General features: G+C 50.5%; 1 protein-coding gene across 1 annotated transcript in view; it reads left to right on the top strand.

The window, feature by feature from the left end:
- The window catches only part of FRAS1 (Fraser extracellular matrix complex subunit 1), a 168,846-nt gene that overhangs the window by 25,863 nt on the left and 117,512 nt on the right, over positions 1-25,471 (top strand). The window contains exon 3 of the mRNA XM_064149740.1: positions 24,811-24,918. Coding sequence (XP_064005810.1) covers positions 24,811-24,918 — 108 coding nt within the window. The remainder of the gene's footprint in view (positions 1-24,810; positions 24,919-25,471) is intronic.

The following is a 25,471-nucleotide window of genomic DNA, read 5'->3' on the forward strand; positions in this document are numbered from 1 at the left end:
TTTCTCCCACCCAAACCATTCTAAGATTCCATGAATTGAGAAGTTGATTATTTCCCTTCAGAATAACCTTTCCATCACCTCTCCATCCTCTCCCCAATCCCTGTGTGTGGACAGTGTTTTAATAGTGACTTGTTTAGCTCTTTCAGTATCATGGAATCCCAGCATGGTAGGGGTTGGATGGGACCTCCAGATTATCATCCAGTCCCAACATCCCTGCAAAAGGAGAATCACCTAGGGCAGGTCACACAGGAATGCATCCAGGTGGATTTTGAAGGTCTCCAAGAGGAGGAAGGGTGGGGAGGCTAAAGCCAGGCTGTGAATTTAAGGATTCTGGTTGTGTTGTGATTCTTTTCTCTGCTGTTTCAGCTGTAGAGTGACTCCCCTTGACTAGCAAAGGGTCAGCTGAACACAGGGTTTTTGGAGAATAAGACTGAGCATTTTAATGCACAAATTGAGGCTGGGGAGCTTGAATTCACTCCCCTGGCTTGGAAAATGTTGGCTTTAGAAAAAAATCATCTTTCACTTGTAATTTAGGAGGGCTTGAAACAGAAACCACTCCTGCCTCATGTTTCTTTTAGAGGTAGGAAGCTAAAAGTGCTTTACTCTTGAAGTAAAGCTAAATTAGAGGCAGTGACATCATTTCAGCTCTTTTATTGGCATTAAGCCAAGGGGTTTAGGTGCATTTTTGTCTTTAAAGTGTTCCTCAAGGAACCCAGGGCTAGAAGGTTGATCCTGTACTACCCAGTAGCTAAGGGCTCCTAGGAGTTGGCTGCTGCTTCCCCATGGTTTAGATGCAGGTGAAGGCCTTTGGGCCTCATCAGATCAGATGATTTAGTCTCTTGTTTGGCAGGAAGTGTAGGAACCTTTATAATTGCTCATAAAGTGCTGCAGAATTCCTTTTTCTTTTCCTCTCAAAACTGTTCCCCTGAAGGGAATCCTTGGTCCTGCTCTAGAAATGCTTTATAGCTGCTGCTTGCAATGAGGAAACACAACAGCCATAGAATCATAAAAGGTTGGAAAAGACCTCTGGGATCATAGAATCCTAAAATGGATTGAATTGGAAGGGACCTTCAAAGGTCATCTAGTCCAACACCCCTGCAGTCAGCAGGGACATAGAATCAGTCAGGATTGGAAGGGACCACAAAGATTATCTAGTTCCAACCCCCCTGCCATGCCCAGGGACACCCTACCCTAGAGCAGGCTGCCCACAGCCCCATCCAGCCTGGCCTTAAACACCTCCAGCCATGGGGCCTCAACCACCTCCCTGAGCAACCCATCCCAGCCTCTCACCACTCTCCTGCTCAACAACTTCCTCCTCGTGTCCAGTCTGAACATCTCCACCTCCAGCTTTGTTCCATTCCCCCTTGTCCTGTCACTCCCTGACAGCCTAAAAAGTCCCTCTCCAGCTTTTTTGTAGGTTCCCTTCAGATACTGGAAGACCACAGGAAGGTCACCTGGGAGCCTCCTCTTCTGCAGACTGCACAGCCCCAACTCTTTCAAGCCCCAACACAAGCCCAGACAAGGCTGGGCTGAGAGAGTGGTGGTGAATAGTGCCACATCCAGCTGGCAGCTGTCACTAGTGGTGTTCCCCAGGGATCAGTGCTGGGCCCAGTCCTGTTCAATATCTTTATTGATGACCTGGACGAGGGGATTGAGTCCAGCATCATAAGTTTGCAGATGACACCAAGCTAGGAGCAGGTGTTGATCTGTAAGAAGGTAGGAGAGCCCTGCAAAGGGACCTGGACAGGCTGGATAGGTGGGCAGAGGCCAATGGGATGAGATTGAACAAGGCCAAGTGCAGAGTTCCACATTTTGGCCACAACAACCCCAAGCAGTGCTACAGGCTGGGGCCAGAGTGGCTGAGAGCAGCCAGACAGAAGGGGACCTGGTGGTGCTGGTAGATAGTAGCTGAAGATGAGCCAGCAGTGTGCCCAGGTGGGCAAGAGAGCCAATGGCATCCTGGCCTGGATCAGGAGCAGTGTGGCCAGTAGGACAAGGGAGGTTATTCTGCCCCTGTACTCAACACAGGTCAGGCCACACCTTGAGTGCTGTGTCCAGTTCTGGGCTCCTCAATTCAAGGGAGATGTTGAGGTGCTGGAAGGTGTTGAGAGAAGGGCAGCAAGGCTGGTGAGGGGCCTGGGGCACAGCCCTGTGAGGAGAGGCTGAGGGAGCTGGGGGTGTGCAGCCTGCAGAAGAGGAGGCTCAGGGCAGAGCTCATTGCTGTCTGCAACTACCTGAAGGGAGGCTGTAGCCAGGTGGGGGGTTGGGCTCTTCTGCCAGGCAAGCAGCAACAGAAGAAGGGGACAGTCTCAAGTTGTGCCAGGGAAGGTCTAGGCTGGATGTTAGGAGGAAGTTGTTGTCAGAGAGAGTGATTGGCATTGGAATGGGCTGCCCAGGGAGGTGGTGGAGATGCTGTCCTTGGAGGTGTTGAATCAAAGCCTGGCTGAGGCACTTAGTGCCATGGTCTGGTTGACTGGATAGGGCTGGGTGCTAGGTTGGACTGGCTGAGCTTGGAGGTCTCTTCCAACCTGGTTGATTCTATGATTCTACACAGCTTTTCCACTCAGCCTTTTCTGTCTGTGATTCCTGTGTGTGCAGACAATGATGAGAAACTGGTTTGTGGCTCCTTCCCCAGAGGGCTGAGGGGAAAAATAAGTTCTCTCTTGTTTGTTTTTTTTTTTTCTAGCAGTGGTGTTCTGCAGCATGAGTGTGTGGTCTCAAAGCACATCCAGAGGATAGATGGCTCTTAAACAAGGCTCTTGCCTGGCAGGGATTGTCCCTTTGTAATCATCACTTCTTCTAAAGATGACATAAAATAATAGTGTCTGAGGTTAACAAACAATAAAATCCTTGTTTGTAAGTGCAGGAGATAATAATGGTTTGAACTATTGTCTCTTCCCTGTGAGCACTTGACTTCAATAAGCATCAAGGGCAGAGGCTGTTTCAGTGGGAGAAAAAACAATGTTAAGTCCCAAATTACAGGAGATTGCAAGTTTTCAGGGCAAGGCTCCTGCTGAAGTAAATACTTTTAAAACTGTGGATGTTTGAGCAGGTTCATCCTCCCCTAGAGCAGGTTGCTCACAGCCTTGTCCAGTGTGACCTTGAATAGCTCCAGGAGTGGGGCCACAACTACCTCCCTGGGCAACCTCTTCCAATCTTCCATCACCCTCATGGTGCAGAACTTGCTCCTGACATCCAATCTCAATCTGCTCTGCTCTCATTTCAGACCATTGTCCCTTGTCCTATTCCTGCAGGCCTTTGCAAACAGGCCCTCTGCAGCCTTCTTGTAGCCCCCTCCAGGTACTGGCAGGCTGCTCTGAGGTCTCCCTGGAGCCTTCTCTTCTCCAGGCTGAACAATTCCAGCTCCCTCAGCCTGTCCTCATAGCAGAGCTGCTCCAGCCCCCTGGTCATTTTCTTGGCCCTCCTCTGGACCTGCTCCATCAGGTCCATGTCCTTCCTGTGTTGAGGGCTCCAGAGCTGTGCACAGCACTGCAGGGGAGCTCTCCCCAGAGCAGAGCAGAGGGGCAGAATCCCCTCTCTTGATGGGCAGGCAACACTGGTTTTGATGCAGCCCAGGCTGCCATTTGCCCTCTGCTCCTAATCTCCAACTTGACCCTCCCCTGGCACAATTTCAGGCCATTTCCTCTCCTTCTATCACCTGGTACCACAGAGAAGAGACCGAGTCCCACCTCACTGCAGCCTGCTTTCAGGGAGCAGTAAGAGAGCAACGTGTTCACCCCTCAGCCTCCTCTTCTCCAGACTAGGCACCCCCAGTTCCCTCAGCTGCTCCTCACCAGCCCTGTTCTGCAGACCCTTCACCAGCTTGGTTGCTCCTCTGAGTGCAGCTGTTTAATGTGACACATGGTACACAGGCCTGTGTGTATGACCTGCTTGCTAAACTCCATCACTAGAAGTCCCAGCCTTAGTCATGGTTGTAGTGTGGCTGCTAAGTGATGTTCAGCCAGGCTGGAAACGTTGCATTTGGCTCCTGTCTGCTGTCAGCTCAGCAGGTTTTTTTGCATGCTGCCTGCACTTTCTGAAGCTGTGCTTCAATCTCAGCCCTCTTACATAATTTATTTTGTGACTGGGGAAATTTCTCTCCGTGTGTGAGGCTGCTGGAGGGAAAAAAAAGACCCTGCGCTGTGGTGGCTGGAAACATCTGAGGCTTTAGTAGCTCTAACAACTGGCAAAGAGCAGCAGCTTTGCACAGCTGTCAGCTTGAAAGCAAAAGACATGACCTGGAACAGGCTTGTTTGGTATTCAGGACTTCAGAGCACCTCATCTCCTGCCTAAACCAGCACCTGGCTGTGCATTTGGCCGCCTTCTCTGCTTCTAAACTTCCTGCTGTTAGGGATTTAGGAAGTAGAAGTGGGCACAATGCAGACTTTTTAGGCTACCAGGGAGTGACAGGACTAGGGGGAATGCAGCAAGGCTGGAGATGGGTAGGTTCAGACTGGATGTGAGGAGAAAGCTGTTCAGCATGAGAGTGGTGAGAGCCCAGGGAGGTGGTTGAGGCCCCATCCCTGGAGGTGTTTCAGGCCAGGCTGGCTGAGGCTGTGTGCAGCTTGCTCTAGGGTAGGGTGTCCCTGGGCATGGCAGGGGGGTTGGAACTGGCTGCTCCTTGTGGTCTCTTCCAACCCTGACTGATTCTGTGATTCTCTCTAGAGCAGAAGGACTTGGGAGGTGTGGTGACAAGTTCACCATGAACCAGCAATGTGCTCTTGTGGTCAAGCAGACAGTAGTACCCTGGGATATGCTAAGAAGAGTGTTGTCCCTGACAACAGGTCAGGGGAGGTTCTCCTCCTCTACTCTGCCCTAGTGAGGCCACATCTGGAGTATTGTGCCCACCTCTGGGCTCACTGATCCACCTTCTCCTTCCTATAGCTTGGAGTTCTCTGTATCATTGCCAGCTGTGCTTGCTCAAGGAAGAGATGCTCCAAGAAGAGCATTTTCCTGTACTGAAGTGAATTATTCACCAGGTCTTCAGAGCTGCTTCTGCCTTTTTGTTCTCATGTCAACAGCCTCATCTCAGGGGTATTTGTGGGAATAGAAAAGCCTTGTGCAGACCTCACTTAGCTTTGTGCCAGCTAAATATGGTCTGTTTCCTTGAAGTGGGAAGTAGCTGTGTCTTGTGAAACAGGAGCAGACTCTTTGGTGTGTGTCAAGAACTGTTTCTCTGATTAAGAAACGAGAGCAGTTCTCAGCTGATGATAAACTCCCAAGGAGCCAGCACTGGCCTCTGGTAACCCAGCAGGCAGCTGTGTGCTGGCTGCATCCAAAGCAAGGAGAGCAGCAGCACAGGGAGGGGATTCTGTCCCTCTGCTCTGCTGAGACCCCACCTGCAGCACTGCTTCATGTTTTGGTGCCCCCAGCACAAGAAGGGCATGGAGCTTCTGGAAAGGGTCCAGGGGAGGCCACAGAAATGATCACAGGGCTGGAGAACCTCTGCTGTGGAGACAGGTTAGGAGAGTTGTAGCTGTTCAGCATGGAGAAGAGAAGACTACAGGGAGACCTTGGAGCAGCCTTCTAGTAACTGAAGGGAGCTACAAGAAAGCTGGGGAGGGACTTTGACTAGGACTTGGAGTGACAGGATGAGAGGCAATGGCTTTGAAGTTGAGGAGGAGAGACTGAGAGCAGAGATTAGGAAGAAATTCTTGGCACTGAGGATGGTGAGACACTGGCACAGGTTGCCCAGGGAGGTTGTGGATGCTCCCTGCCTGGAGGTGTTCAAGGCCAGGTCAGATGAGTCCTTGAACAACCTGGGCTAGTTGAGAGGTGTCCCTGCTTATGGCAGGAGGTTGGAACTGGGTGATCTTTAAGGTCCTTTTGTACCCAAACCAATGTAGGAGTCTGTGACCAGCACCAAGTGATTTTTGGAGACTGCTTTTGTGCAGAGCTATCATGGCTCATAAATCCCTCTGGCTGCTTGGACTTTGTGAAGGTGCTTTTGTGTGTCCAACAGGTAGCACAACTGAGAGATGACAGACTCAAATGCAGGGTGCAGGGTCAGCTTACAAATACTGGCATCCCTTCAAAGGAAAGCTGAGGCATAAATCACCACCTGGGTCAGCCTGTAGCCTGCTCTTGTTAAGAGCCCTGAATGGGATTCCAGGTGAAGCTTCTCCCATGCAGGCAAACACAGCCAGCAGGGCAGGCTGCCATGCATAGCTGAGCTCAATGAGGCAGTCAGGCAGAGCTTGCCTGATCTGTTTGTTGTCTCCTGTCTCTACCAAGGCTTGTTCTTTGAGGTAGGTAAGCTCCAGTGTGTTACCCTGTGGGAAGTGTTTGGGAAGGTGCTGTTGAGCTCTAGTTCCTGATTTCCATCACCCCTGCAGGTGACAGAGCTGTGAGCCCTCAGCCTGCTGGAAAACAGCAGCAAAAAGAGCTATTGCCCTTGGAGAGGTCAGAGCTTCATAGCAGTAGCTCTGGTTTGCTTTATGAGTTTTTAGAGCAGATGGTCCTGTTGTGGGACACTGTGGGGACCTACCTTTTTCCCTGGAGTTCCTTTGGATTCTCAGTGAAGTAAGACTGCTCTCAGGAGTGGGATGGGAGCAGTCTGCAATGTGCAGGGCTGAGTTTCAGCAGGAGAAGAGGGTTGGCCACCTTTTTTTTGGCTCCCCTTTTCCTGGAAAATTGAGATCCAACCCAGGGCAGTATGATCCTAACCTCACCACCCCTGGAAAACTGTAAAACATAGGAATCCTTGGGAAAGTTTCCCAAAAGTCTCTTGTCCAAAAAGTCTCTTTTCCAGGACAGTTTGGTACTTTGGAGTAATTACTTTCCTTTATTTCTCATTTTAAGAAAACTAAAGTAGGTTTTCTGGTCTTCTGGGTAAACCTTGCCTTAATTTGCATCCCTCTTCCCTGCCTTTGACTATAGGAAGCTTCAAAATGTCTCTAATTAGGGAAGAGCAATTAAGAAAGGGTTGTTTCTGAGGAGGGTTTGACACTAGCATTGGTGCTGGGAGCATGAACTTGAAGAAGGAGGAGGGTGCTGTATGTGTGCTTCATGAGGCCGAGAGAGTTTGATGCATCTTGGTAGCCACTGGAACACATTTTGAGGCTTTGGGCAAGGGTGAAGTTGCTGCTGACTCAGCCTTGCACTCTCACAGCTGCGTGGTAGGAGGTGACAAGCCAGCTCTGCTGCACATGAATGGAGGCCAAACAGCCTCAGAGGCCTGGGAATTACAACCTGACATGAGAAGAAAGCACTGTCTGCAAGGCAACACCTCATCATCTTCATCCACTGTGGGTGAAAGGCTGGACATGAGCTGGCAGTGTGCTTGGATGAAGTTCTGAGGGCCTGTTTCAGCTCTGCCAAAGCAGGCTGGTAATGAATGCTACAACTCCTCCAACTGTGCTTGATGTGCTGCATTTAATTGCATGTTCCTGCAAGTAAATGGCTTTTAGATCTCATGTAAAGGAATTAAATCCTAATGGCCTGACCAGGGAACACAAAGCCCTGTGACAGTTGGATAGATGATAATGGTTCCCTCAGTGCTGGAGGTGTAAAGAGATGCTTCACACACGATGAATTCTGCCTGCAGCTGAAGGATTGGTTACCACCCAGCTTGTGGCAAAGGCTGAAGGGCTCAAAGGCTTTTTGGCTTCAGTCTTCACTGGGAACTGCTTGAGCCACAGCACCCAAGTTATAGAGGGCAGTGGCTGGGTCTGGGAGAGCGAAGAACCATCCATGGTAGGAGATCAGTTCTGGGAACACCAAGAGAACCTGAAAGTGAACAAGTCCATGGGACTGGAGCCCCCATTACAAGAAGGGTGTGGATGTGCTGGAGCATGTCCAGAGAAGGGCCACGAGGATGCTCAGAGGGCTGCAGCAGCTCTGCTGTGAGCACAGACTGAAAGAGTTGAGGCTGTGCAGTCTGCAGAAGAGGAGGCTCCCAGGTGACCTTCTTGTGGCCTTCCAGGATCTGAAGGAGGCCTACAAAATATCTGGGAAGGGACTTTACAGGGTATTGGAGAGTGCCAGGACTGGGGGGAATGGAGTAAAGCTGGAGATGGGGAGATTCAGACTGGATGCGAGGAGGAAGTTGTTGAGCATGAGAGTGGTGAGAGGCTGGGATGGGTTGCCCAGGGAGGTGGTTGAGGCCCCACGTTAAACCCAGGTTGGCTGAGGCTGTGTACAACCTGCTCTAGGGTAGGGTGTCCCTGGGCATGGCAGGGGGGTTGGAAGTGGCTGATCCTTGTGGTCCCTTCCAACCCTGACTGATTCTGTGATTCTATGGTTCTGTGACTGGGTGAGATACACCCATGGGTCCTGAAGGAACTGGTGGCTAAGGGTGCTAGGCTTACAGGAACTCTGCAAAGGGACAAGGGGGAATGGCCTCAAGCTGTGACTGGGTAGATTTAGACTAGACATTAGTGAAAAGAAATTCCCAGCAAGAGTGGTCAGGCACTGGAATGAGCTGCCCAGAGAGGTGGTGGAGTCACCAACCCTGGATGTGTTCAAAAGTCGTTTGGATGTGGTGCTTGGGGATATGGATTAGGGTGAACCTTGCAGAGAAATGATATGGATTGGGCATGGTGATCCTGAGGGACTTTTCCAAGCAGAATGTTTCTGTAATTCTGTGAAAGGAAAGGACTTCTCATAGGGTGTCAGATGGCAGGACAGAAAAGGATGGTTTGAAGCTGAAGGAGAGCAGGGTTAGACTGGAGCTTAGGAAGAAGTTCTTCAGTGTGAGAGTGCTGAGATTCTGCAGTGGGTTGCCCAGAGTGGTTGTGGCTGCCTCCTCTCTGGGGATGTTCAAGGCCAGGCTGGATGAGCTCTTGAGCAGCTGAGTCTAGTTGAGAGGTGTCCCTGCCATGGCAGGGGGGTTGGAGTAAATAATCTGGAACGTGGAGTAGATGATACTGGAACTTGTCCAGAGAAGGGCAATGAAGCTGGTGAGGGGCCTGGAGCACAGCCCTGTGAGGAGAGGCTGAGGGAGCTGGGGGTGTGCAGCCTGCAGAAGAGGAGGCTCAGGACAGACCTCACTGCTGTCTACAACTACCTGAAGGGAGGCTGTAGCCAGGTGGGGTTGGGCTCTTCTGCCAGGCAAGCAGCAACAGAAGAAGGGGACACAGTCTAAAGTTGTGCTGGGGGAGATCTCGGCTGGATGTTAGGAGGAAGCTGTTGCCAGAGAGAGTGATTGGCATTGGAATGGGCTGCCCAGGGAGGTGGTGGAGTCACCATCACCAGAGGTGTTCAAGAAAAGCCTGGATGAGGCACTTGGTGCCATGGTCTGGTTGACTGGCTAGGGCTGGGTGCTAGGTTGGACTGGATGATCTTGGAGGTCTCTTCCAACCTGCTTGATTCTATGATCTCTAAGGCCCCTTCCAGCCTGAGCCATTCTGTGACTCTGTGATTGGTTGTCCTGAATTTAACCAGGTATGAAGAGGAAAGGAGAGAAGAAGAGAGGAAAGCTGCGTTTGCCTCTGTGTCTCTAAAGTGCTGAGCACAGAAAGATCAAGTCATTGAGACAAGCCAAATGTTTATCCAAGGACATTGCTGCTGCCTCCATCCTTAGCAGGGCTGAAGTTCAGTTTGCCTGGAGGTCAGGATGAAATGAGGTGATTGTGGATCAGAGGCCTTTCAATTCTTGTTTATCTGCTGGAGAATCAAAGCAGGGCAAGGTGCAGCTTTGATGCAAGGTCGGGGGGTGTGGGGGGGAGTTGTTAAGTGCAGCTTTTGATTCATTAGCTGGGAGGAGGAGGAGGAGAGCTGGAGTGAGAGAACACCAGGAGGAGTCATTGTTTTGCTGGGATTAAAGAGTGTTTCTGCTGGATTTGCTGGGCTGCAGCTTTTCAGGAGTGAGGACTTATGCCTTTGTTTCTGGATTGCTGGTTGACAGAGGCTAAAATGACCTTTAGAGAGCAGCTGGCTGCCATCACCAGCTCCCTTTTAAAGGGTTTGTGTGGAGCACCTTCTCTTGTTCCTCTTTGCAGCCTTGGCTTTTTCTGAACTGCCATAATGGAGATCCCCGTAGGAGGAAGGTGCTTTGCTCGCTGCTAGAAATTGCCTCCTATCTACTGACACACAGACAGAATCACAGAATGGTAGGGGCTGGAAGGGATCTTCAGAGATCATCCAGTCCAACCCCCCTGCCAGAGGAGGGTCACGCAGGGCAGGTCACAGGGGAGCACATCCAGCTGGGTTTGGAATGTCTTCAGGGAAGGAGGTTCCACAACCTCTCTGGGCAGCCTGCTCCAGGGCTCCAGCACCCTCACAGTGACAAAGTTTTCCCTTCTGTTCCTGTAGCACCTCCTCTGCTCCAGCTGACACCCACTGCCCCTTGTCCTGTCACTGGGCATCCCTGAGCAGAGCCTGGCTCTGTCCTCCTGACACTGCCCTGCACATCTTTATCAGCATGAATGAGGTCACCCTCAGGCTCCTCTGCTCCAAGCTCCACGCCCCAGCTCCCTCAACCTGTCCTCACAGGGAGGTGTTCCACTGCCTTCAGCAGCTTTGTGGCTCTGTGCTGGACTCCTCCAAGCAGCTCCCTGGGGTCCCTCTTGAACTGAGGGGCCCAGAACTGGCCACAATATTCCAGATGTGGCCTCAGCAGGGCAGACTAAAGGAGGATTAGGACCTCTCTCGACTACTCCCTACACCCCTTTTAATGCCCTTTGCCTTCTTGGTCACAAGAGCACATTGCTGGCTCATGGGCATTCTTATGTCTGCCAGGACCTCCAGATCCCTTTCCCCTGTGCTGCTCTCCAACAGGTCAGTTCCTTCTTCTACTGGTCTATGAGGTTGTTCTTCCCCAGATGCAAGACTCTACCCTTGTCTTTGATGGATTTCATTCCGTTTCTCCCCACCCAGCTCTCCAGCCTGTCCAGGTCTGGCTGAACAGCAGCACAGCCTGAAGGATTTCAGCCTCTGCTCTCACTTTGGTGCCATCAGCAGACTTCCTGCCATTGCCCTCTATGCCCTCATCCAGGTCAGTGATGAATGTATTGAACAGTCCTGATCCCAGTACCAACCCCTGAGGGACTCCACTAGACACTGGCCTCCAACTAGACTCTGTCCCATTGACCACAAGTTTCAGACTTCTTTCCTTCAACTCTTTGGTGTGGTTCAGAGCTTAGATGTACTCAACACCTTGAGTTGGCAACAGGTAGACCTGGATCCTAGAGACAGTTTGGAGATTTTGGAGAGCTCAAGCAAGCTGTGTAGCTGTAAGCTACTAACTCATCCACGCCTGATACTCTTGGTTGAGAAGCTGTTGCCAAGGGGCACATTGCAGCCAAAAAACTTCCTTAGGTAGCTTGGATTGGGCTGCTCCTGTCTGCTTGCTTTGAATCTGTGCCATTTGCTGTTCTGTTGGAGCAATGGGTGAGGCAGGAGTATTGTGTGTGACAGGCTGCTCCTCCTAGAACTTCTGTCTTGCATCAATCACTTTTCTTTTGCCTCTCTGTGAAATGTCAATGACATCTGGAAGGAAGGGACTTGCCAGACCTATCCATCTGAGGTATTAAAGCTGGTTGCTGTGACGTTGGCATTGCTCAAATCCACAGCTCAGCTCTTGGGATTGGGTATGTGACAGGTTAAGAATTAGGGCACAGCTAATTGGAATATTCTAATGAGCAAAAGATAAATTATAGGCTGTGAAAAGGAAACAATCATAATGTCTACCTCACTCAGAGGTTTGCTGAGCTGTATAAAAGCAGGGACACAAACATGAGATGGTTCTGTCTGTTGGAGTCTGTTGGTGTCTGTGTTTTCTCCCTGGGCTTCTGCTGTTCTGCTTGGATCTGTGTAACCCAACTAATCATTCTGCTTCTAATCCCCCTTGCTGATCCTCCCAACTCACCTTGCACATAAGGCAGGCTCTGAGATAAGGTGGGGGATGGAAAGAAGGTGGAAGGGTGGTTGGGACCCTCTCCTAGGGACTCTGATTTCTGGGAGGGATGTTTTGTTTCTGTTATTGCTTTTAGCTTGTCTATTGCTGTATAGAGCTGTGAATGTTTGTGATATATGTTGTAACTATCTGTTTGTATATTGTGCTAAGCTGTGAATATGAAGCTTCTTTCCTTAACTTCCAGCTGGCTGAGTCTAGTCCAGGTGATTTCATTGCTGGATGGGAAGATAGGTAACTCCTAAACAAGGCCAAGGGGCAATGTTTTGAAATGAGAGAAGAGGAGAAGAGCAGATTGAGATTGGATGTGAGGAACAAGTTGTGCACCATGAGGGTGCTGGAACACTGCAGCAGGTTGCCTAGGGTGGTAGTTGAGGCCTCATCTCTGGAGATCTTCAAGGTGAGGCTGGAGAAGGCTGTTAGCAACCTGCTGTAGTGGAGGGTGTCCCTGCTGAGTGCAGGGGGGTTAGTCTGGATGACCTTTGGAGGTCCCTTCCAACCCAACCCTTTCTGTGATTCTAGTCTGTAAGGAGGCAGCAGTTGCTGCTAGCCAAGCATGAAGCAGCATGACAAGAATCAGCTCACAGCATGGCAGTGAGCAATCTTCAGGGCTGGCAAATATCCATGGCAGTGCTGAGAGGGATGTGATGAAAGCTCTCTGGTAGCCTCCTGTCTCTGAACACGTGTGGACAGTGATGCCTGAGGCTCTGTGCACCCAAGAGATGTTCTTTGAGAGAACACATTATTAGCAAGCCCTCATTTCAGCTTCTTAAGCAGGCAGAAGGACAAGAGTTAACAAAGGCAACTTCTCAGGTGGTGCTTCAGTAATATTCAGCCCATTCTTCCATGCCTGAGGATGGAGGGAAGATACTTTTTCTTCTTCAGGCTGAGCTTATGGGATGCATCTGTTATGCCTGTTTTGAAGGCTTTGTAGAGCACCTTCTGTAGATTAAGACAGCACAACAGTGAAGGAGAGAAGTGCTTTGGTATAAAACTGTCCCTTTTTAAAACCATCAGCATCACAGAGATTTAAGAACCACCCAGTCTGGTTTCAGGAGTCTAAATAAGTTCTTCTGCATCTGCTCTTTCTTATCCTTACTGCTAATGTCACCATTTCAGGCTCACCATATAAGTTGTTCCCTAGCTCCTTGCCCAGGTAGTTCCTTGCCCAGGAATAAGATGTTGAGTACTGAGAAGGGGAAGTGAGAGCTAAATCTGTGTGCATGAGCTGTAGAGGTGGTTGTGATCCTTGTCCCTTAGCTTGTTTCTAGTCTGGGCAGTCAAATATTCCAATTTATTTTTTTCCTGGAGAGGACAAGCTGAAATCACCTGCAATTTATTTCCTGATGGCTGCTGCCACTTCTCAAAGGGCTATTTGATTTATTAATGGCTGATGGCCAGTCCTGCTAATTAACACCATGGGGCTTCTCCTGCTGAGACCAGCCCTGCCCTGCTCTTTCCTTTCTCTCTTATCTGCCTCACAGAGGGAGTTTAAATGCCTTAAGCAACTGTTTCTTATCCCTGCCTCCCTGAAGAGCAATGGTTCATGAGTCATCTCACCACCCTTTCCAGCCCTGGAGTTATTTTTTATCTTCACTGAATCCACTGGCAAAGCAATTTTTGTTTCTGCTCCTTCCTCTTGAACCTCTGTTGCATTGTCTGGTGCCAACTCCCTGGTGCCAACCCGCACTTGAGGGTATAAACCAGATTTGATTGATCAGAGTGAGACACTGGAACAGTTTGCCCAGAGAGGTTATGGATGCCCCCTCCCTGGAGGTGTTGAAGGCCAGATTGGATGAGGCCTTGAGCATCCTGGTCTGGTGGAAAGTGTCCCTGCCCATGGCAAGGGGTTGGAACTGCCTGATCTTTAAGGTCCATTCCAATCCAAACCATTCTATGAATCTGTGATCTTGCTAGGGTGTTCAGCATCATGAGTCAGTCTCCTTGAGCTCTGTTAGAGAACATCCTGATGGAATGGTGCTTTGGCACTGGGTGGCTTTCAGGTTTGTTGTAATAAAAGGATATTTGGTGTTGGATGTGGTAGGAGTGCTGGGGTACAGGGATGTTGAGTGGCCAGCACCCTCCTTCTCTACACTAAATGACCCCAGTTCCCTTAGCTGCTTCTCATGGAATGGTTTGGGTTGGAAGGGACTTTAAAGATCATCCACTTGGTTTGGGTTGGAAGGGACCTTAAAGATCATCCACTTGGTTTGTGTTGGAAGGGACCTTAAAGATCATCTACTTGGTTTGGGTTGGAAGGGACCTTAAAGATCATCCACTTGGTTTGTATTGGAAGGGACCTTAAAGATCATCTACTTGGTTTGGGTTGGAAGGGACCTTAAAGATCATCTACTTGGTTTGGGTTGGAAGGGACCTTAAAGATCATCCACTTGGTTTGGGTTGGAAGGGACCTTAAAGATCATCCACTTGGTTTGTGTTGGAAGGGACCTTAAAGATCATCCACTTGGTTTGTGTTGCAAGGGACCTTAAAGATCATCCACTTCCAACCCGATGCCAGAGGCAGAGACACCTCCCACTAGCCCAGGTTGCTCAAGGCTTCATCCAGCCTGGCCTTGAACACCTCCAGGCAGGGGGCATCCACAACCTCCCTGGGCAACCTGTGCCAGTGCCTCCCCACCCTCACTGCCAAGAACTTCTTCCTAATTTCTTATCTATGAAAAAAGGTCACAAAGACCTTCTCAGATGCACATAAATCTATACAGAATCTATGCCCTGTTTGGGTTGTTTTCAGCCTAATTTTGTTTTCCAGGCTGTAGTTGCTGTGTGCCAAAGCCAATTAATGGAATCATTTGTAACAGAAGGCAGCACTGAGCCTGCCTGTTTTGAGTAAACTCCTAAGCTGTTACCAACCTTTTGCTGCCATTAATTTCCATTTGTATGGTCATAAAATCATCACTTGTTAAATCCTGACAGCCACCAGTGAACCAGGAGCTCTTGAAGCAGTGCTAGAGGACGAGTCTACTATGAGGACAGGATGAAGGAGCTGGGATTGATGAGCCTGGAGAAGAGAAGGCTCCAGGGACACCTTAGAGCAGCCTGTCAGTACTTGGAGGGGGCTACAAGAAGGCTGCAGAGGGACTGTTTGCAAAGGCCTGCAGGGACAGGCTGAGGGGCAATGGTTTGAAATGAGAGCAGAGCAGATTGAGATTGGGTGTTAGGAACAAGTTCTGCACCATGAAGATGGTGGAATGCTGCAACAGTTTGCCCAAGGGGGATGGTTGAGGCTCCATCCCTGGAGATCTTCAAGGTGAGGCTGGAGAAAGCTGTGAGCAACCTGCTGTAGGGGAGGCTGTCCCTGCTGAGTGCAGGGGGGTTGGTCTGGATGGCTTGCTCTGCACCAGGCACTGACAGCTGCTCTGATCCAGAAATGGTTTCTTCCAGAGATGGCTTGAGCAGCCAAAAAGCAGCAAGAGTCTGTCTCAGCATGGTGTCTGCATTGTCCACTGTACTCACAGGTTCCTGAAGTGATGGACTTTGTTCCTGGTCGGCCTGGCTGGCTCTGACCTGGGGAGGTTTTTCAGAGCTTAGAGGTGATGAATGTGTGAGGTGACAGATTTTCAGATGCCATCCTCATCTGCACTTTTGGCTCTCTGGGAGCACTGTGGTGACTCAGGCACCTTTCCTGGGCTGGGACAGGCACATTTCAGTGAGTGGGGAACCAAAACTTCCACAATGAAGAAAACTTCTGACTACTTGTGGTACTTGTAACCAATCTAATACTTGTTGGTTCACTTTTCCTGTGATACTGTGATACTTTTGGAGGTTACTTCAAACTCACATCATCCTGTGATTCTCTGACATGCAGACAACCTGCTAAATCCCTTCTTCTGTAGCCTTCACCTCTTCTCCAGGCTTCTCCTCACCCATTTTTTTCTATGCAGTAATGAAGTCTTTGTTCACTAAGATGAATGGCTGTTGCAGGGGGCCAATTCCCCCTTTGAAGGAGAGAGAGAGAAGCAGTTTATTGATCTGCGGTGGAGGGAGCAGAGATGGAAGATAAGGACATAAAGGGCTGTATTTTCTGGGAGCTGTAGGAGGCATCGCTGCCTTTGGATCCACGGTCACAATAGTGGGATTTGAGGCGTGTAATTCCTTGCTTTGCACTTTGAAAGGACGTCTCCTAAATATCCAGCTTGGAGCTGGAGATACCAATATATTTGTTCAAGTGGCTTGTAAAATGGCTCTGGAGTGCATTGGTGCCTTCAAGAAGCAGCAGCAGAGTTATGTTTCCCCCAGTGCAGCACTTTGAGGGCCTGTTGCAGATGACTTTTGCTGAAGGGTATTTCCTTTCCTTGCTGAGTCAGCTGGCTGAGCTGCAGTGATTTTCATGCCCTGATCTTTTTGGGAGAAATGGGAGAAAAAAGCTCAGCCTGTTGTGTTCACTCTGCTCCAGCCAAATGCAGTTAATGCTGAAGCATCTGACCCAGCATAACTCGTTTCAAAGAGCTGTGGAATGGTTTGGAAGGGACTTTAAAGATTCATAGCAGCATAGAATGGTTTGTGTTGGAAGGGACCTTAAAGATTCATAGCTGCATAGGATGGTTTGTGTTGGAAGAGACCTTAAAGATTCATAGCTGCATAGGATGGTTTGTGTTGGAAGGGACCTTAAAGATCATCCAGTTCCAACCTCCCTGCCATGGGCAGGGACACCTCCCATTGGCCCATGTTGATCAAAGCCTCATCCTACCTGGCCTGACCTTGAACACCCCTCCAGGGGGAGGGCATCCACGACCTCCATGGGCAACCTGAGCCAGTGTCTCACCAAGATCAGCCAGATCCACAGGTTGGCACCAAGGAGCTGGCATCTGGATGATCTCCAGAGGTCTGACTCCTACCATTCTATGATTCTCTGATTCTCAAATGAACAGCATCATTTTAAGGGAGTAGCACACAACCTCCATGGTGCTTCTGCATAGGTAAAGCTGCACTCTGCCTTAGGTACACCTGCAGCTACGCTGGAGCAGTGGAGACTGTGACTGCTGCAGCTCCAGAGGCAGGAGCTGTATTGTCATAACTGCTGGCATCAGAGCCCTGAGCAGGGTCAGGTTAAATTCCCTTCCTGTTTTTCAGTGGCTGTTCAGTCACACGCTCTGGGGTTGATATCCATTCAAAACTCACTGAGGGGAGGACATTTGAAATCTACCATTTGGCAGTTTAGGGGGGGAAAGCAGCAGGAAGACCCCAAATGTTCTTTTGGATGCTAGGGAGAATTGCTGGTGGGTGCAGTTCACCAAACTTCACACTCCATTTGGCATGGAAAAGGTTTGCAGCAGGAGAAACTAGAGGGGGAAAAAAAGCTGTCTTGTTTAATGATCATCTCCCTGTGAGCCCTTTCTAAGTGCACTGCTTCAAAGGCAGCTGCACCAAGAGCCTGTTCATGGCCAGATGGCATCAGTCGTAGAGTCAGAGATTGGTTTTGCTTGGAAGATACCTCCAAGATCGAGTCCAAACATCAACCTGACACCACCACGGCCATCAAACCATGTCCCCAAGTGCCATGGCCACAGGTTTTTTGAATACCTCCAGGGATGGGGACTCCTCCACCTCCCTGGGCAGCCTCCTCCAATTCCTGATTGTAGAATAGAATCATAGAACCAACCAGGTTGGAAGAGGGCTCCAAGCTCATCCAGGCCAACCTAGCACCCAGCCCTAGCCAGTCAACCAGACCATGGCACCAAGTGCCTCAGCCAGGCTTTTCTTGAATACCTCCAGGGACAGTGACTCCACCACCTCCCTGGGCAGCCCATTCCAATGCCAATATTCTCTCTGGGAAGAACTTCCAGCACCTCAACATCTCTCTTGAATTGAGGGGCCCAGAACTGGACACAGCACTCAAGGTGTGGCCTGACCAGTGCTGAGTACAGGGGCAGAATAACCTCCCCTGTCCTGCTGGCCACACTGCTCCTGATCCAGGCCAGGATGCCATTGGCTCTGCTGCCCACCTGGGCACACTGCTGCCTCATTTTCAGCCTACTATCTACCAGCATCCTCAGGTCCCTTTCTTCCTGGCTGCTCTCAGCCACTCTGTCCCCAGCCTGTAGCACTGCTTGGTGTTGTTGTGGGCAAAGTGCAGAACCCTGATCACTGTTGGAGGAATGAAAATTTTCTTCATCTGCAACCTAACCCTCCAGGCCATTGTCTTTCCTCCTATCACCTGATACTAGGCAGGAGAATGCCTCTGAATGATTTTCATCTCTTCATCACTCCATTAATGGGCATCTCCACGGAGCCTCCCTTACCTTTGGGTTTATTCTGCCAGTAACTGGCTATTTGGAGTGGAACTGATCAATGCAAGCAGAGCTCCTGTGCTGCCAAGTCTCCTCATTTGGCAGCTGCTAGGTGGTGCTGGTAATTGTTACCCAAAGTGTGATTGCTCTGGACTCTGCCTGCCATTTCAGCAGGGCAGCTTGGTGTTCCTAATGCTCAGACACTTGATGGCTGCCCTCCTTTAGCTGGCTCTGGCAGAGGAAGACTTGTAGAGTCACAGAATCACAGAAATGCCTGGGTTGGAAAAGACTTCTAAAGTCCACACCTGGAGTGCTGTGTCCAGTTCTGGGCTCCTCAATTCAAGAGAGATGTTGAGATGCTGGAAAGTGTCCAGAGAAGGGTGACAGAGCTGGTGAGGGGCCTGTGAGGAGAGGCTGAGGGAGCTGGGGGTGTGCAGCCTGCAGAAGAGGAGGCTCAGGGCAGATCTCATTGCTGTCTGCAACTACCTGAAGGGAGGCTGTAGCCAGGTGGGGTTGGTCTCTTCTCCCAGACAACCAGCAACAGAAGAAGGGGACACAGCCTCAAGTTGTGGCAGGGGAGGTCTAGGCTGGATGTTAGGAGGAAGCTGTTGGCAGAGAGAGTGATTGGCATTGGAATGGGCTGCCCAGGGAGGTGGTGGAGTCACTGTCCCTGGAGGTGTTGAAACAAAGCCTGGCTGAGGCACTTAGTGCCATGGTCTGATTGATTGGCCAGGGCTGGGTGCTAGGTTGGCCTGGATGATTTTGGAGGTCTCTTCCAACCTGGTTGTTTCTATGATTCCAGTCGTTAGCCTAACACTGACAACTCCTTGACTAAACCACATCACTCAGCTGGAGTGGGTCCAGAGGAGGCCATGGAGATGATCAGAGTGGTGGAGAACCTCTCTTATGGGGACAGGCTAGGAGAGTTTGGGCTATTCAGCCTGGAGAAGAGAAGGCTCCAGGGACTCCTTAGAGTTGCCTTGCAGTATCTAAGGGGGGTTACAGAAGAGCTGGAGATGGACTTTTGCCAAGGGCTGGGAGTGACAGGATGAGGGGCAGTGGCTCTGAGGTAGAAGAGGGGAGATAGACATTAGAGATTAGAGAGGAATTCTTGACAGTGAGGATAAGGAGACACTGGCACAGGTTGCTCAGGGAGGTTGTGGATGCCCCCTTCCTGGTGGCATTCAAAGCCAGCTGGATGAGGCCTTGAGCAACTTGGGCTAGTGGGAGGTGTCCCTGCCCATGGCAGGGTGTTGAAATGAATGATCTTCATTCAGCCCAACCCTTTCCATGTATCCATGAGTCTGTAGCTCAATTTCTGGCTGACATCAAGGCTTCAGCTGTAGGCTGCTTTGTTCATCCTGCTTGGTAATTGCAGCGACAGCAGCGAGCAGAGGAGCAGCTCCACAAGCCTGGCATGCTCCAGAGGACAATCCAGCATCCAGCAGCATTTTAGGCATTGGTTGAATATTTCCATGAAGCTGTAAGAAATGGAAAGGGAGCTGGGGAGGGAAGGACAGAAGCCATTTGTTGGATGCCTCTTCCTTCCACAGTCACTGCACCAGAATAGAGCCTGGGTTGTTGTGTGGTGTGCCAAGCCCCTGTGCTAGGCAGAGTCTGATCACATTACAGAGGCTTTTTGCTTATTAATAGCAGACTCCAATTATTTCTGCTTTGTTGGGTGGGATTTTTACTGAGGCAGAAGAGGAACAGGTGCAGCTCTATGGGGTTATGGCAGCAAGTCAAAAAGTTGTGGTTAAAGAGGTTTAGAATTGCAGAATCTTCTTGATTGGAAAAGATCTTTAAGATCATCAGATCCATCTGTTCTCTAACTCTATCAAGTCTGAGGCTAAACCATGGCCCTGAGCACATCTGTGCCTCTTGGAAGCACTTCCAGGGGTGAGAACTCCATCACCTCCTTGAGCAGCCTGTTCCAGGTTTTGAGATGTCTTTCAGTGAAGCAGTTTCACAGAATCAGCCAGGTTGGAAGAGACCTCCAAGCTCATCAGGCCAACCTAGTGCCCAGCCCTGTCCAGTCAACCAGACCATGGCACTAAGTGCCTCATCCAGGCTTTGCTTCAACACCTCCAGGGACGGTGACTCCACCTCCCTGGGCAGCCCATTCCAATGCCAATCACTCTCTCCTTGAGCATCATGTTCCAGGCTTTGAGATGCCTTTCAGTGAAGCAGTTTCTTCTTATGTCCAACCTAAACCTCCCCTGGTGTAACTTGAGGCCATTTCCTCTCATCACCTGGTACTAGGGAGAAGAGCCCAACCCCCACCTCACTGCAACCTCCTTTCAGGGAGCTGTTGAGAGCAATGAGCTCTCCCCTCAGCCTCCTCCAAGCTGATCAACTCCAGGTCCCTCAACTGCTCCTCACCAGACCTGTTCTCCAGACCCTTCTCCAGCTTTGGTGCCTTTTCTGGACCTGCTGCAGCACCTCAAAGTCTTTCTTTTGGTGAATTCTTCAACTTCATTTAGGTCATTCTGTGCTCTGATAAATGGAGGGGCAAAGGACACAAACTGGAAACCAGGAAATTTGACCTCAACATGAGTTAAAACTGTTTGGGTGGCAGAGCCCTAGAGCAGGCTGCTCAGGGAGGTTGTGGAGTCTCCTTCTTTGGAGTCTTTCAAGACCCATCTGGATGTGATTCTGTGTGACCTGCCCTAGGTGATCCTGCTTTGGCAGGGGAGTTGGAGTGGGTGATCTCCAGAGATCCTGTACAATTCTGTGAACAGTAACCCATGAGTGCTGACAGCCACTCAGGGCTCCAGCTTCCACTATCTACCTGCTCTGTGTCTCTTCAGCTTATTCCCTGCTTCAACCCAGTTCTGGGCCCCTCAATTCAAGAGAGATGTTGAGGTGCTGGAAAGTGTCCAGAGAAGGGTGACAAAGCTGCTGAGGGGCCTGGAACACAAACCCTATGAGGAGAGGCTGAGGGAGCTGGGGGGGTGCAGCCTGCAGAAGAGGAGGCTCAGGGCAGACCTCATTGCTGTCTACAAGTACCTGAAGGGAGGCTGTAGCCAGGTGGGATTGGGCTCTTCTGCCAGACAACCAGCAACAGAACAAGGGGACACAGCCTCAAGTTGTGCAATCAGGGGAGGTCTAGGCTGGATGTTAGGAGGAAGTTGTTGTCAGAGAGAGTGATTGGCATTGGAATGGGCTGCCCAGGGAGGTGGTGGAGTTGCTGTCTATGGAGGTGTTGAAGCCAAGCCTGGCTGAGGCACTTGGTGCCATGGTCTGATTGATTGGCCAGGGCTGGGTGCTAGGTTGGACTGGATGAGCTTGGACATCTCTTCCAACCTGGTTAATTCTGTGAGCCCTCCTTTGCTTTTACTTCTGATTGCTTTCTTGCCTCCTTCTCCTCTTAGCCTTTTCTTCACATGCAGCTCTTTTGCTGTCTCCTTTGCCTCTCTCATCAGTGTTCTCCAAACCCTGCACTGTCTTCCTGTGCCTTGGGAGTTTTATTGTATTGCATCTTGTGTTTGCCTGCCTCTGAGCTCTGAAGGTTTGTGAGCAGATCTTGCTCTCTTTTGGCCCCTGTTCTGCACAACAACCAAGTGATGCAGACTCCTGTTCTTGCAGCATTTTCAAATCTTTTTTGCTGTAGGGAAATCCAAAAGAATTAATCAATTAGAATGGCATTGCTTGGTGCTTTAAGGAGTGCTTTCCATCTTCAAAGTGCTCAGTGCAGAGCAGTTGGTTATTTATCCTGTTAATTATATTAGCACTCAGAAGGAAAAAGCTCCTTCAATTGGGGTTGATGAAAACACCCTTAACAGGATAGGAATTCAATGCTGAAGTTGTAGGAGGCAATTTGTCCACTGAGCTACTGTGGCTTGGAGAAGATGTAAGGTAGATGTGCAGCAGCTCTTCAAGTGTCTACCAAAAATGTAGGCATTGGTAAGGTCAACACTTGAATTCTGGGTTCAGTTTTGGGCTTCTCACTCCAAGAAGGACATTAAGAGGCTGATGTGGGTCCAGAAAAGGGCAACCAAGCTGGTGAGGAGCAGCTGAGGGAACTGGAGCAGTTTAGTGTGGAGAAGGGGAGGCTCAGGGAAGACCTTCTGGCTCTTTACAACTCCCTGAAAGGAGATTGGATCATCTTTGTGACTCCCTCCATCAGGTCCATGTCCTTTCTGTGTTGAGGGCTCCATAGAATCATAGAAACAACCAGGTTGGAAGAGACCTCCAAGCTCATCCAGGCCAACCTAGCACCCAGCCCTGGCCAATCAACCAGACCATGGCACTAAGTGCCTCAGCCAGGCTTGGCTTCAACACCGCCAGGCACAGCAACTCCACCACCTCCCTGGGCAGCCCATTCCAATGCCAATCACTCTCTCTGACAACAACTTCCTCCTGACATCCAGCCTAGACCTCCCCTGATTGCACAACTTGAGGCTGTGTCCCCTTATTCTGTTGCTGGGTGCCTGGCAGAAAAGACCAACCCCACCTGGCTACAGCCTCCCTTCAGGTACTTGTAGACAGCAATGAGGTCTGCCCTGAGCCTCCTCTTCTGCAGGCTGCACACCCCCAGCTCACTCAGCCTCTCCTCATAGGGTTTGTGTTCCAGGCCCCTCACAGCTTTGTTGCCCTTCTCTGGACACATTCCAGTATCTCAACATCTCTCTTGAATTGAGGAGCCCAGAACTGGACACAGCACTCAAGGTATGGCCTGACCAGTGCTGAGTACAGGGGCAGAATAACCTCCCTCATCCTTCTGGTCACCCTGTTCCTGATCCAGGCCAGAATGCCATTGGCTCTCTTGGCCACTTGGATACACTGCTGGCTCATGTTCAGCTATTGTCTACCACTACCCTCAGGTCCCCTTTCTTCCTGGAGGATGGTAGGGAAGGTGTAAAGATGCAATGAGATTGATTTAGTCCAAAATGCAGAATGTATGGCCTGGCTCTACCTGGTCTAAAATGCCATGAAGAGGACTCTGACCAAATAGGCAGGCAGATTTGCAAGTAGCTGTCACCAGCACTCCATCAGTGCACCCAGATGAACACCCACAGCTAATTCACAGGATTTCCACCACCCCTACTTGACCTCTTTTCCATTCTCTTTGTGCTGAGGTCATGATCTCACGCTGCCAACATGCTTTCATAAGTCAGCTCAGACCCTCATCCCATTGCTTGGACACTTGCCAGATTTCTCCTTCCCCCCTGCTGGCTACTCCAAGGTCTGAGCAGCCACTTGGGACTCATTACCTCCAGTAGGATGCTTGGAGACCAAACCCTTCGTTCTCATTCCTTCTGAACATTGATTTCCAGCCATGCTGATCCCAAACAGCAGCAGCAGCAGCAGCAGCCCAGAGGAGCAGCCAGGTCTGCCTGACACCTCCTCCCTATGCAACATCTTGCTCCTCTGCACTTCCCCTTCACCCACAGCAGGTCCCCTTTCTCTGGCACCTTAAGGAAGCAACCAGTAACTGCTTTTTGAGTCTGAATGTAGACCATCACTATGCTTCTGATTAATTAGCTGGGTTTAAAAGCCTTCAGTTAAATCCCCCCTACCCTCCAAAAGCACCCCCCAAAAGCCAAACCAACCAAACAAACCACAAAACAGGAAAAAGGGAGGTCAATTTCTCATCTGAAAACCTCTTTTCCATTAGACAGCCATGATGAATTTACACCACAGAGGAACTTGTCCTGGCCAGTACAGACAGCCACCAGCCAAGCCATGAGGCCTCATTTAAAACTCATTTGAAACTTTTTTTAAACTCACTTCAAAGAAGGCCAAACTTTGCTGCCTGTGCCCTCCAGAAGGACCTGCACAGGCTGGAGAGGTGAGATGAGGAGAATCTCATGAGGTTCAGGAAGGCAAAGTGCAAGGTCTTGCACGTAGGTCACAGCAATCCTATGTACCAGTCCAGCCTGGAGGGTGATGAGATTGACAACAGACCTGCAGAGAAGGACTTGTGGATGCTGGTGGATGAGAAGCTGGACATGAGCCAGCAATGGGCACTTGCAGCCCAGAAGGCTAATTGCAGCCTGGGTCACATCCAAAGCAGTGTGGCAAGAGAAGGGATCCTGCTCTGCTCTGCTCTGCTCTGGAGAGACCTCCTCTGCAGTGCTGTGAACAGCTCTGGAGCCCCCAGCACAGGAAGGTCATGGACCTGATGGAGAGAATCCAGAGGAGGGCCATGAAGATGATCAAAGGGCTGTAGCACCTCTGCTATGGGACAGTCTGAGTGAGATGGACTTGTTCAGACTGGAGAAGGCTCCAGGGAGACCTTAGAGCAACCTGCCAGTACCTGGAGTGGGCTACAAGAAGGATGCAGAGGGTCTGTTTGCAAAGACCTGCAGGGATAGGACAAGGACAATGGTTTGAAATGAGAGAAGATTTAGATTGGATGTGAGGAACAGGTTCTGCACCATGAGGGTGCTGGAACACTGCAGCAGGTTGCCCAGGGAGGTGGTTGAGGCTCCATCCCTGGAGATCTTCAAGGTGAGGCTGGAGAAGGCTGTGAGCAACCTGCTCTAGTGGAGGCTGTCCCTGCTGACTGCAGGGGTGTTGGATTGGATGACCTTTGGAAGTCCTTTCCAACCCAACCCATTATAGGAGTCCATGACTATGTCTCTGATAGTCTCCCCCTTTGCAGTCTGTCCACACTGGGCCATTGGAGCCATTTGCTGCTGTCTCAGGTAGGACACTTCTTGTGCTCTGTGGCTCTAACTCAAACCTGATGTCTGCTTGCAGAATGACACCATTTGGAAGCCAGATTCTTGCCAGAGCTGCCACTGCCACAGCAGTATTGTCACCTGTGAACCCACTGCCTGCAAACACCCTCAGTGTGACTTTCAGAAGGTAAGGAAGGGCTTGCACGTGTCCAAGTGGCAGCTGACCTGTTCTGTGTGCTTGGGCAGTTGGCAGAGCACTCGGAAGCTCCCAGTTTTCCTCTGCTTTTAACTCCTAGAACAGTCAAAACACTTGTGTGGGTCCACCACACTGCTACATGTAAAGGTAGGGTTGGTCCTACAGCCCCTGTGGCAGCAAAGCTCCTCTTCAGTTAAGAGGGACACCCCAAGAGAGTGCAGCCTGAGGTGGTTACCTGGAGGACCTGGCAGAGAGGAGCTGCTTGCTTGTCCTTGTGCGTCGTGGTGTCAGCTGCTGGATCCACCTTCTGGGCTCAGCTGCCTCCACGCAGCTCCCTTTGAAAAGTCTGCTCTCTGCAGGGTTTGGGGGAAGCAAGAGGGAGCAGTGGAACCCTGCTGGGTCTCCCAGGGTTTGTTTGAGTGCCCAGGGTCAGGCACAGCCACTTCTCATTGTCACAAGCTTGTGCGAGCAACACACAAACCAAACCCAGCGCGTGAAGCCTTTGTCTCCTTCACCGCTGCACAGCCAGAGGCTTGCTGTTGGG

Source organism: Pogoniulus pusillus, chromosome 10, assembly GCF_015220805.1.
Source record: "Pogoniulus pusillus isolate bPogPus1 chromosome 10, bPogPus1.pri, whole genome shotgun sequence".
Lineage (NCBI taxonomy): Eukaryota > Metazoa > Chordata > Aves > Piciformes > Lybiidae > Pogoniulus > Pogoniulus pusillus.